At 44.6% G+C, this 13378-nt stretch overlaps 1 protein-coding gene across 3 annotated transcripts in view; it reads left to right on the top strand.

The window, feature by feature from the left end:
- spas (spastin) overlaps positions 1 to 13378 on the top strand; it is an 86175-nt gene that overhangs the window by 48129 nt on the left and 24668 nt on the right. For 2 of the 3 annotated variants that reach the window (XM_075674157.1, XM_075674158.1), the window contains exons 3-6: positions 173 to 256; positions 7127 to 7369; positions 8805 to 9037; positions 11593 to 11823. In XM_075674157.1, the coding sequence (XP_075530272.1) occupies positions 173 to 256; positions 7127 to 7369; positions 8805 to 9037; positions 11593 to 11823 (791 nt within the window). The remainder of the gene's footprint in view (positions 1 to 172; positions 257 to 7126; positions 7370 to 8804; positions 9038 to 11592; positions 11824 to 13378) is intronic. The other variant, XM_075674160.1, reaches the window with a different exon arrangement.

The raw sequence follows: 13378 nt of genomic DNA, 5'->3' as shown, positions 1-13378 counted from the left end.
TATATATATGGCTGACATATCTGTGACCCTTACTTCGTGTAAGTGGCTACTACTTTGCTATCACTATGAATGCTTCACCCTTCAAGCGAAACTTACTTTTTCTTCACTGAGAGCCTGTGGAGGAATTCGGTGCTACAAATTCTGCTTCTGACATATACGATGGTAAATGCAGGTCCATCCTGGGAGAGGGCACACAGGCTAACGGACAAGATGAGGGTCAACCTCGAGATGGCCAAGGACAGGCTCGACTTTCTAGGTTGGTCATGGGTCTTTTCTGTTGGCCCTAGCTTGACTAGCCATCCTACGACTGCCCTAAGGCTCCTAAAATTGCAGAGCTTCTTGGTGCGCTGCTTTATCCAGTACAAAGAATGTTAAGGTCTTGATATATTTTTTTTTGATACCCTTAGAATTAAGTATGATTGTGGAAAGCCAGCAAATTATATACAGGGTGCCTACCATTCAGAAAAATGGGGTATTGTCAGGGATTATGAATAGTCTTGACATACTGAGGGAGAAACTTGTGGAATTTTGTGCTTTATCAGGGAAAATTAGCTGTAATTTTATTGAAAGGGAATGAAAGTTGCGGTAATGCTGGCTTGCATAACAGAGAGGGATCATAGCGAATAGGTCTTTTGGCACTGTGTCGTCGGCTGGAGGAGTTGGCACTGTACAGTCAACGACCAACTTTCCGGACGCCCGATAATTCGGACGGCTTCACAGCACCACCATTTACCCCATAGAGTCAATCTATAAGAATGTCTAAAATTTGAACGCAAGAACCCTTCGCCGTTTCATTTTCTGGACTTTTTGCTGTGGCCGCAGGTCCGGAACGGCATTAATCAAAGCTACCACTACCGCCGTTTTGATTACCTCGCCGGCGTTTTGATTACCTTGCCGGCCGCGGTAAACGCTAGGCCTAGCTGCTGCAACGTTCGCTATTAAGCTTCTTGCCATTCGGTGCCGTGTTTTTCATTGAAAGAATTCGCCACTGTAAGCAATGGCACAGACTCCGTCTTTGTGGTCCTAGCAATTGGCTTTGAAGTTCAGAAGCCACGGTGCGTTGCATAATGCCGATTCCCAAAAGTTAGCTTAGCCTCAGTATAAAAATATTACGTGGTGAAGCATACGCAAAAGTATTGCGGCGAAGCATAACAAGCGTAAGAAGGGGCAATTGTCATGGGACACAGTAATCGTCATCACCAACCTATTATAAGTCCACTGGAGGACAAATACCTCTCCTGTTGAGCTCCAATTACCCATGTGTTGCGCCAACAGATTCCAACTTGCGCCTGCAAATTTCTTAATTTCATCACCCCGCCTAGTCTTTTGCCATACTCGACTGCATTTCCCGTCTCTTCGCACCCATTCTGTAACCCTAATGGTGCACCGGTTATCTAACCTACGCATTACATTACCTGCCCAGCTCCTGTTCTTTCTCCTAATGTCAATTATTATATCGGCTGTGCCCGTTTCCTCTCTGAACCACACTGCTCTCTTCCTGTCCCTTAACGTTAAGCCTGTCATTCTTCGTTCCATTGCTCTTTGTGCGGTACTTAATTTGTTTTCGAGCTTCTTTGTCAGTCTCCAAGTTTCTGCCCCATATTTTAGCACTGGTAGAATGCGCTGATTGTACACCTTTCTATTTATTGATAATGGTAAGTTTCCAGTTAGGATTTGAGTGTCTGCCGTGGGCACTCCAACCCAATTTCCTTCTCGTGATCAGGGTCCCCTGTGAGTAATTGTGTCTATTCCTTAATTATACACGCATCTGCCTGCCATCTCCTGTCACAGTACGAGCACCGATATGCCTAATAAATGAACTGGTAGGTATTTTCTAATGTGCCTGTGGCGATTCGAGCCCTTAATGGCAGTAAAAGACATGCGTCCATTTTTTCGAACTGCCCGATTTTATGGATGTTTTCGCAGCCCCTAGGGACTCCGAAAAATCGGAGGTTGACTGTACAATTGATAAAGAGGACCCTTCAAAGGGTCCGTGGGGCAAATGCACGGTGGAAGGAGGGCGAAAACAGAAAGGACCTACGCATTGAGGAATGAATGGGAAAGGAAGTCTGCTGCCGCTTCTTTGAAGGAGCTTGAGCTCAAAAAGGAAAGTGTTGGCTCATGCCAACACGCAGGTGTCCTTCATCCAAACCAAAATAAACTCTTAAAGCTGTGAAACGCAATACTAAGGCGTTGTGCGGGGGCTGAGAGTGTATCGGGACAGTTGAGGTTGACACACCAGCAGTTTAGAGAGAATCTCACCTGTGACAAATTTCGGGCCTCATACGAATGAGCTTGCTATTAATTGCTAAAAATAGCTCATATCTCTTTTGGTCACGGCGTCCACATTTGTCGGTGTGACCTACTTTTGCCATTTATGTGCAGCGGTTGCAAGGAATAGATCACATACATTAAGCTTAGGGCAAATTGAACATTCGATAACTTTAATTACTTCCATTTTGCTTCTGAGTGATATGTATCGTTACGGAGTACCGCTTTGGTGGAGGCACTATACCATGTTTTACGTGATGCTTGCCGTGGGTCATGTCGTTAGCAACCTTTAAATATATTTTTTCTTTTTGAAATGCTTGCTGCCAGTGAAAAGCTTGTGCATGTAATTCGAGTGGGGGATTTAATCTTTTTTATGAAGAAATGCAGCATGACTGACTTTACAATATTATGATGTTTAGTTACTCTAATTATAGTGACTCATAATAAAGTGCTCAAAGAGTAATTCTACCACCTTAATTTGCTTTTAGTGGAATCTCAAGCACCGCCTATGTTTCACACATGTATCGACACACTCGATAATTGGTCATGATTTCTGACTGAAGGGGAAATTCGAAAACATTTGAAATGAGTTTTACCATATTTTTCAAAGATATTTTATTCGCTGTGCATTTTGCTAACATCTCTCTCCTGATTTCTTTTTGAATAATATAAATGCTACTCCTTACTATTGAAACTGGATTAAGTCATTTCTTAATTTTTTTAGCATGCTTACTAGAGTAACAGCATTGGGCGACATTGTGTCAGCGTGTCTTTATGTGAAACAGAATTCTATATCACTCAGGGAATTTTGCAAAGGCACTCGGGGGAAAACCTGGAAAACTCGGGGAACTTGGAAATGTCAACTTGGTAGACACCCTGTATATATGAATGAGTTGCGACTTGGGAATTCGAAGTCATTAGAAAGAGTGCCTCATTGTGGCTCAAGCTCCTGTTGTGTACATGCCATTACAGCTCCATGGTCGCGCAGTTTTACTGCGAGGCATGATGGCATTCATATTCTGGTGGAGGTGGAATGCAACAAACTCGAGTACAAAACTATGGTTTCTTGTAAAAAAAAGAAAGTGGTCAGTCTTAAGGTAGAGCCCTTTGCAGCAGCATATCTCGTAGCCACTCTGTTGCTTTTGAATGCCTAACCAAATAAATCATTAATTCCCATTTGCTGAAAAATCTGTGGCCTTCAATAGTATTTGTGAAGTTTACAAAACTAAATGATACCTATCTCTTGAGCTGCCTACTTTGGGTTTTGTTTGTCCAATATTCAGTTCTGTGCAGTGCTGAAGGAATTGCTGCTCTTTGTCACCTTTGGGGTCATGAATGTGAATTTTGTCTGAGCACAGTGTATTTTGCCTCTTCACTGCATGGCTTTTCTCATCTGATTGTGTGTGGCAGGACTTGGCAGTAATGGCTTCCGTATGAGCTTGTAGTTAGTTTGCATGAAGCAAAGGTGTCATTGTCGAAAGCCTGCAGTACATACACACAGCAGCTGCTGCACTACTTGCTGCACGGAAATGTTGTGAAGTGAAGCTGTGTTCTTGCCTGCTGTGCAGCAGTGTACCAGCTTTGCCATGCGACACCTGAGCAGTGCTTTCACCAAGCATTCAACAAAATTTTGTACCTAGTGTATTCCCGTGAAGTGCCATAGAAGCCGAGTGCTTTCTAGACTAGCAATCTCGTGGCAATTCGCATGAAGTTGTTCGCAAAGTGTTGCCGGAAACTGATCTCTCAACAAATTTGAGATTCTGATCAGTTGCTGCGGGGTGCTTCTTATTTAATGCATCACTGCATAGCTTCGAAAGGTACTGCAGATAGAAACCTTGAATTCAGCACTACATAACCAGACACAACTACTGTGGCCCGTATACTTGTGTGGGCAACTGTACATTACTGACTGTTCGGCCCCAGTGTGGCACATTGAGAGTAAAAGGGGGTTTTCAGCTGCCTAACCCACACATTCACATATAGACATTAAGTTTAAGCCCTTGCTCAAACTACAATGCTGTGATTTTACTGAAGAGGGTGTGGTGCTTCAACAATGCCTAGGATGCCTCATTGTGCTCCTTGCCTGCTGCGGCATACAGGGTGGCAGTCAACTGTTTTCTGCTACAGCGTGTGCTCTGTTCAGTCTTGTTATGCAGTACCATGTGCCTAACACAGTGATGGGAGGCAGTCTTTCTGTATACACACCTTTGTGCACAGAATAACAGTGCCAAATTGTTTTCCGAAGATATATTGCGGGACGATTTGCAATTCAAGTTATCTGCTTATAATTTTTTTCTGTCAGTCAGAAGCAGCTCTGACAATTTTGTCTCTGGAGACTTTGTTCGGTTCAATAAAACATGGCTGGCCTCGAAATTTTTTTTCTTTTATGCACTGAGCATAGGCTGACCACAATTGCCTTTGATTTATGTGCATATTTTCTTAAAATAATCATTGGTCAAGGGATTACAAGGGTACCTTAGACCTTTTCTTTTCTAATTTGATCAGTGGATTTGCCGCAAAGGACATGCACAAATGATTTAGCATAAGGCATCAAAGGAGCTTCAATCACTTAACACATTTCGAAACTTAAAGCGACTGACAACCGATATTTAAGGAGTTGGTTTTTTTATGGCGCAATGTAAAACTCACCCTCGGTAGTGTTTACATCTGCAGCAGTTACTTCCAAAAGTGCATGAATATTTAGTAAGCAGAATTTTTTTATCTGAGCAGCATTTAAAAAAGTAAGTCCTTCCTCCAGCAACGCTGAAAAGTGTGAGCAATGTCGATAGCCTGCCTCGCAAATTGTGAAAGTCTCCCATCATTCTGATTTCACACGAGTGATTGCAAGTGTGGTTGACCACCTACATTTCCACTTTTTCAACCACTTTTGAATATAAAAAGCTGGTGCAATAAGCTTGCGTTGTTCTACAGACATTTCTTATATTTGTATCGTGCTTTTCATCAAGTACACACCTACGTCATGGCTTTGCTGGCCCCCATTGTCGTTCTGTAGGTAGATGAGCCAAGCCAAATCATCGAAAGTGAAGGCAAAGTCAGCGCTATTTTTCTGCTCACCACAAACAAAGGCTTATTTGCACATTGTAGATCACTAAAAAGATACAATAATAAACTATACTACATTTCAAAACTAATAAAAAGACGAGGAAGTGCGTGCAGACCAGGAATTGCGTACAAGAGGTCACGTGGTGGACCTCTTATGCAGCTTCATGTTTTTGCCACGTGGGGTGCCAAAGGTAATTTTTTGAGACTTCTAGTGATGAATTAAAAATATAAATCCACATTTAATAGCCACTACGATAGGCAATCATTCCGTCAGCAGGATTATCTCGATTCATGTTGCGAGTGTTTGTGGGTCCCTTTAAGGGTGGTAAGCATACAAATAATTTCAGAAATGATGTGTACAAAGAAAAGCAAAATTAAATATCTGCAGTGCATTTGAAATAGTGCTCAACGGTCTCTGGTTCGGGGCACGAGTGTCTCGTGCTTTATTTGTAGTGATAAGCTCTCAAGCACGGACAGACCTACTTGACAATAGTCTGTCTTGAGTTCTAGAGTAGTACTAATTGTGAGTGTGGTGGAAATCGCCAGCGATTTTCTTGGCATTCATATTTTGCACAGCACCTGTTGTTGAGACTAGCTCTCAGAAAAGTGGACTTGCACGTGCAAGATGAAAGAAAATTTGCATAAACCAAGCAATCTTTGGTGCTGAATGTCCGAAAAAAAAAACAACTGTATCTAAAAAAAGGACAATTTTATTTAAGTTTTAAGGCCTCCTGTGCAAGGAATAAGTGGCCGATTCGTTGCTGCACGCACTTCCGCTTACGTGCAAGCAAGTATGCCTGTATTTCTGCCAGTTTTGTGCTCTACGCCAATGCAATGACTGCAAAGGCTTGAGCTAGATCGGCATGTGAAGGCTTCGAAGCACACGGTGCATTATCATCCGATTTAGAGTCTGTGTTCAACGGTAGGAGAACTTGTTCAATTGCTTTGTCATCATTCAGTTTGGCACACGACGACACCGCACTGTCGACGTCTACAAAGTTTTCAAATGTAACAGCGGCAGAAATTGGCACACGACTGCCTAGCAGGTCATCCATAATTTCTGCATTTGAGCACGTTGTGATAGGCGGCAGGTTCAGGCTCTTCAGTTGTGGACTCTTTGGGCTGCGAGGCACCGTAGGCCCATTAAATGCGGCCTTTCGATAAGTTCATGACAAGGACTTCTTGGAGTCAGCAGAGTGCTGTCTGGAACACAAGCTAAACAAGCACAGAATAGTGGAACGCTGTCCGAAAGGCAAACTCGACAAACGGAATGGTGAGAGCAGGCCATGGGCGGGGTTGCCAGGATGGGATCTGATGATCTCGATCTTGATGCGACGTATAATTCAGGCAAAGCCTCAAAGATAGGCATTTGCAGTTAAACCTGAGGCGTAGTGCTGTGACCAGCGCAAGGCCTTGGGGATTACCTTCTAACATGCGATCTCCGAGGCCAAATTTGATGCCTCGGGTCTCGGAGGCCATACTTGATGCCTTGTTCACGTTGCCTGATGGCAGCTGTCCAAAAGTATCTGTTGTCTTTACACATTCAGTCTATAGGGCCATAGGCAGTTCCTCGAAGCTTTCCGAATTACCGAGCATGTCCGGATTATCCATGTCCTATTTATTGGTCGGCAACTGTATTAGCAATGGCAATGAGAACGCAGGAAGTTAAAAGCTGACAATTTGCTTGGCTGGCGTTGGGCATTGACATTTTGGTGAGCTTATTAGTGTGATGGCATGCTGCTTGCACCCTGTGTTGCTGCTGCATGTGTCTGGCATTTTGCATGCTGCGCAGAGAGCATGGTCAAGATTGAGCACCTTGGAGATGAGCTGCCCTGGCATGCGGGCGTGGCCCGGCGCCAGGCCAACCAGAAGCGGCGAGCATGGCAGAAGGTGGCACCCGGCCAGGATGCAGCCACAAATCAGGACGGCCCCTCATGGCTAAAGATGGCTGAGAACGGTGGCACCAATGGCCAGCCGGGCGACAGGCACAGGCGCTGCATGTCACCACCGCTGTCACCAAATACGCGATCTGGTGGTTAGTGCCTTTGTTATGTAATCTGCACTGCTGGGCAACTGAAAGTAAGTTGGTCTTGCAGTAGCAAAACACTTGTCACCCCTAATAAGAATGGTAAATGAGGCTTTGCTAAGCAGTGGCCAGTGCTTGTGGTACATTGCAAATGAAATAAATTAGTGCTAGTGACCAGTGATAGGTGAGGCAATATTAGGATAAATGGCAGTGCATTTGACATGTTTAGAATGAAAGTGCCAGGCTGTTCCCACTTTCCGCACTCAAAAGTAATTAGGTAGACAGCTGCAGTTTTGGCTGGTCAGCATATGAGTGCAAGTTGGAAAAGTCGTGATATACATTCGTGATCACTCTGATACAGCTCTTGTATAGAACTACCCAACTTCTCTGCATCACTAGCGGGGTAAGAGCCCAAAGTGTTATCTGCCTATTCCTACACAGTCAAGTGTACCGTTATTTCATTATTCCGGTCTCTTATAGCTAGTCCTTTTTTCATTGGTGCGTTACCAATGCCCAGCTTTGTGGCAAGCGCACGTGCTCCCTCCGTGTCACTCAGAATGTTCGCAGCTTTGGGCTGTAGTAAGCGCTGAGTGTTCTTTGACTGCACTTGAATCATGATTTGATCAGTGCTGGCTGTACCCAGTTGTTCTAGGGACTAGCCATTTGACAGATAAAGGATGTTGCCACCACTCCTGCAAATGTGCCATTTGCTGATGAGTGCCTTCTGCTGTAATCTGTTCTAAGGGGAAATGCTACTCAGAAAAAGTTTATTATGTGTACTAGAGGTTTGAAAATTGAGCAAATGGCAATGCTTCAAGCAGATTTTGAATTTGTCACTAGGTTTGGTCTAGCAGCTGCATTTCTTGAGTTATGTCCTACACGTTGCAATATATAGGGATCTTTGCAGACACTTTCTTGTGTAATTTTCACAAAAAGCATCATGCTATAGCTTAGTAAGCTCTCTGTAGACTTCCAAGTGCCAGTATTTATCCAAACAACATGTATACTTGGTGGAACTATGTACTTGTCATGCCTAGTCATCCATTAATGTGGAAGGTGCAATGCTGCAAAAAAAAGGAAGAGGAGAAACAAAGTAGGTGGGGCTTGATGACTTGGTTTGTTCCTTGGCCCCGGTATGGGAGAAAGCCGGGAAGTCCCACTGTTTGGGTATGCTCCTAGAGGGAGACGGTTGGCAGTGACAGTGACACTTGTCTCATGGTGGGAAGGTAAAAGGATATTTCATTTCTTATAATTCGTCCTAGAATAAGCGAATCTGAAAAATTATTTCGGTAGAACGCTCCTTAGATAGCGTTTTACAGCTTTCAGTGTACAAGCAGAATTTGCAAGGAGACAGGATTAAAAAAAAATTGTGCTTGTCTAGGGCAGGTGGAGAGCCTCCACCTCAAGGGCGCATAAATGATTTCTCTTCCGCGGTATGTTGCAGTCACACTGAGGAACCAGCCAGCAACAACATCGCGGCCAGGAGTGGTGACGCAGGCAGTTGCTCCAAGGGCCCAGACGCTGCCTCGCAACACGACGACTGGGAGTGCCCGGATGACGGCGAAGTCCCCGTCGCGGCTTGCTCGTCCCGGTGCCAATGATCCGGCATCGACGCCAACGCCAACAGCAGCCAGGCGGCGGCTAAACCAGCAACAGCCAAATACGCAGCAGCCCAGGGTGCGAGAATCTGCAACATATGGCTTCAAAGTTGAGAATAGGTTTAAAGTTACAGGGACAGTGTGCGTGTGTGTGTGTGTGTGTGCATGTGTGCGTGTGTGTGTGTGCGCGCGCGCAAGTTGAAAGTGTACAGTGTAGTACACTATTAAAGGGAACACTAATGTGTGGCTATCATTTGCCTGGTGCCAGTGCATAGGTATGTAGACAGATGCCAGTGCTAATGACAAGTAATCTGCTGCATATTTAGGCGATTGCACACTTGCCAGAGGAGAAAATGAAGGGAACACTCATTTGCTCCCTTTAACCATGGACCATCCTGTAAAGTGCAATTCTTTGTGAAAGAAAATCTGCAGTTATAACTGCATATATCTGCATAATGCCATATCTCAGCTATAGATAAGATGAGGCTTAAAGGTCTGCTTACAGGTTATTATGCAAGAACATGTGCGATTGAATATATAGGCCACATATTTCTCATGAACAAACATCATGTTTATTAATACTACCTTTATTACTATCATTACATTTATTTGTTACTACTTAGGTGTACCCCTTAAAGGGAAACTAAAGGTTACTATTAAGTCAACGTAGACTGTTGAAATACCATCACAGAAACCTCGAAACGTTTGTTTCGTGCCAAGGAGAGACTTATTTTAAGAGAAAATGCGTTCTGAAGCGTCCGCGTACCTCTAGCGCAGTTCAAATCGCCCGCCCTCCGATCGAGGAGTACTGACATCATGGTCTCATAGTGACGTTGCGCCATCGGTGAGTAGAACGGCGTCCGCAGACGGCGCTACGGCTTTTCTGCGCAAAACACGAACGCGCGGCCAGAAACAGAGCCAAGACAGAGCCGACAGCAGAGCGAAAGCGGGAGTATGGTGGCTAGCGGAAGGAGAAACGAATTACGTCCCATATTACGTCCCACGGCACACGGAGAGTGCGTTTTCGTTAAATTATAGGCTGCGGCGAGATCGCAGCGTGGTCGTTGTGGTCTATGAGAAGCGACGAGCCTTTTCGCACTCGCAACAGGGCATAAAAATGTGCGAATCGACGCAAAACTTGGCCTAGAAACGTGCTTCGCCACAGCCAGGGCTCAATACGACCCAAGCTGGCACGACCCAGATGTCGTTTCCCGCACCGCCACCAGGTGCCGCTACTATACCTCAAACTCCAGCGCAAGACGCCCATAAGCTGGTACTTCATTCTATGACGCTAACTTCGACGCTCGTCGCAATGGACCCTGACACCGACAGATTGGCTCGCGATGGTGGGCTCAACTTCAGTGATTTGAGCACCGACGAGCGCGACCTGCTGCTGAGGGCTCGCACTGCCGGCGTCGTTGCGTACTACGACGGCGGCCTCGACACCGGCAAAGCAACGAGGGCTTCCCACGACATCACATGGACGTGGCATTCTCGCTACTTGTTCCAAATGAAAGTTTCGCGAGCCAGCAGAACCCTCACAGCACGACGCGATAATGAAACTACTGAAACTCCAAAGCGTGCGTGGCGCAGAGTCGAGCGCGCAGAGTCGAGCGAAAACGAAACCTTTCGAACACCCATATTACTGAAGGGTAACGTCAAAATGTTATTTTTTCTTAGAATCGAATAGACGTGGACAAGTAGCATTTTTTTCCGTCTTACAATCGAATGAAATTATATTTTTAATACGAGTAGGTGAGTATTAGTAACACAAATTATGAGGAGTCCTTTCGTCATCGGGCTAGTACCGGAATGTCGCTGGGGGGTCTCGAATCGTGTCATGCATTTACCTCAATTTCTCGGTTACTAAAGCTCTGTTCGCGATTATATTGACGCCTTAGACGTTCTAGAACATTGCTCTACCACTTTAACTTGAGTTTCTGGTATTCTTTAGTGTCCCTTTAACAACGGGCCATACCTGGTGCAAGAGCGTGCACCTACATTCCAGAAGTGTGGTGGTACTGTAATGTGGAGATGGGCATTCTCAAGGTGGTGAATTCACATGCACACACACACATTACATACACTTGTGCATACAAACAAGCCTATTTGCGTTACACAGCCTACGCTCATTACAACCGACCCACGTACAACACTTTCGGATATAATGGAGCATATTTCAACGTTAGTTTGCTCTACCTATTTTATTAACGCAATTAATGCGATGGCCATTACCTTGAAAGCAATCTGCGATGCGTACAACATGCGCACCAGCGTGGCCGCGGTAGCTTCGTATGCGCTATGCTTTTGGCTTTTAGTTCGCATTGAAGCGAGAGACGGCACAAAGGTCAATTTGCTCGCTGTTGCTGCCGTACTTCCTTGGTCCAATGCTTTGGCAGCGTGACCAAACATCATGACCAAAGTTTTGAAAGTGAGGCGTTTCAGATATTACGGACTTTGTATAAAACGGATGCTTTTTGTTGGATTATCAGGGTCCACTGTAATGAGTTGACTGTATTTGTGGTAAATACCTTTGATATGTTATGTGCACCAGTGGTGTAACCCATTCACCGACTTCTTTCGAAGCCGAGTGAAAGTGTGACACTCGAATGCAATGCTTGCTTCGTTTGCCAGGGTCGACAGCAGCCTTCCGGGGTCTCACGACCTGGTGCCAGAGGCTCCTTCCGCGGTGGAGAAGGGAGGCGAGTGTCAACGCTCAAGGGTGTTGACTCTCGGCTGGCGCACATGATCCTGGATGAAATTGTTGATGGCGGCCCCGAGGTGCTGTTCAGCGACATTGCTGGCCAGGAAGTGGCCAAGCAGGCACTCAGCGAGATGGTGATACTGCCTACAGATCGGCCAGAGGCGAGTTGGCAGCGGTTATGTAACTAGGGATGTGGACAGCAACTGTTGCAGAATTTTGCTTGACCTGCTTTGCCGAACGTACTGGTATAAGTACCATGGCACACGCACACAAGAATGAGGAACAAGATTCATGCATTGACAAGTTATAACCAACTAGCACCAACTAATTTGATTATTCTAAATGCTGATCTCCTTCTAGGAATGCAAGGAATGAGAGTATAATGCAGCAGCTGTGGGGCTCTGTGCTGAGAACAGGGAATGTGTACCTCTGCTAATATGTTACATGAATGAGGTAGTAAATGTACTGAAGAGTATTTACATGGTATATTTACAAAGATAGCTATAGTTCTGTCCAGCTTAGCTAACAGCTCAACGAAAGGGCCAGTTTCCTTTCATAGGGGTGACTGTGCTCATCTTTCAAGAGACACATGTACAATGCACGTAGCAATATGTAATTCCATCAACATGTCAACGAAGTGTAGAATGAAAAGCACCAGCATAGCTGCAGTAGCTACAGCCTATGTTAACTAAGTTATTCAAGTAAGGTTTAGACAAATTCACATAGATTTCTGCTGATGCTCAAACTGCCTTACGCGAACCTTACTGCTGAGTAGAAGTTTCATTCGAGGAAACATTTGCTTCCTTCATAAGTGTTTTTAAATGTGCACTTCCTGATGGTCATTTCTAGTGGTGAAAAGGTGAACATTTTTTTTCGTGCAGCTCTTTTCGAATCGGAGATATGCATGATGCTCAGGTTCACAATATGTCAGCGTTGACTGAGTGAATGAGCTTTGCAGAAATCCACAATGTCAAGGAAGTTCCGTGAGAGGATATACGGCTAGGTGTGGCCTTTCTTCCTTTGGCCGTGGTTTTGGGTACTTGGCTATATTTTCTCCTTCGTGCTCCAACATTGTTAATCCTGGGAAATGATAGTGCTGCCTGTGTAGCATAAATGGTGCACATCAAGGTCTGTGGTGTTATATGGTTCTTTTTTTCAGGCCGTCCAGAATTCTTTGAACTCACCTTTGGCAGATCGCATAATTATAGTCCTTGACCTGGGTTACTCGGTTAACAATACTCGCACGAGAAATCAAAATAGATAATAGACTAACAAGTTCACTGACCATTTAATCAATTACTTCAAGGTACACATTGGAAGTTTATGGATCATAGCTGGCGAGTTTGCAAGGCATATCGTATCCACTTAACACAAATTCTGACGATCACCCTAGTTTTGACATGTGTGCCATGAAACTTGCAGCAAAAAATGCACTGTTCCACTTCATTGTGAAACTGCAGTTTTATGCGTCCCAAGTTCGTCCCAAGTGAATACGCCTTGAGAACTTGCTGGCTGCAGTTTGTTAATTGCAGTATGTGCCGTAACTTGTTAAAAACTAATTCGTTAGCTTTTTTTAATTACTTTCAATTATACCATTAATCAGACTTTTAAGTATTCTCCATGGGCAACAATTGAATTAAATAAACTTACTAACAGTCATTTTACTGCTATCGTTACAGCTGTTTGCCTTACAAATTCAGCAGTGATTTTTCCCAC

Source organism: Dermacentor variabilis, chromosome 11, assembly GCF_050947875.1.
Source record: "Dermacentor variabilis isolate Ectoservices chromosome 11, ASM5094787v1, whole genome shotgun sequence".
NCBI classification, from domain to species: Eukaryota; Metazoa; Arthropoda; class Arachnida; order Ixodida; family Ixodidae; genus Dermacentor; species Dermacentor variabilis.
The sequence above is the reverse complement of the archived record's forward strand: the minus strand, read 5'-3'. Positions and strand labels throughout refer to the sequence as shown.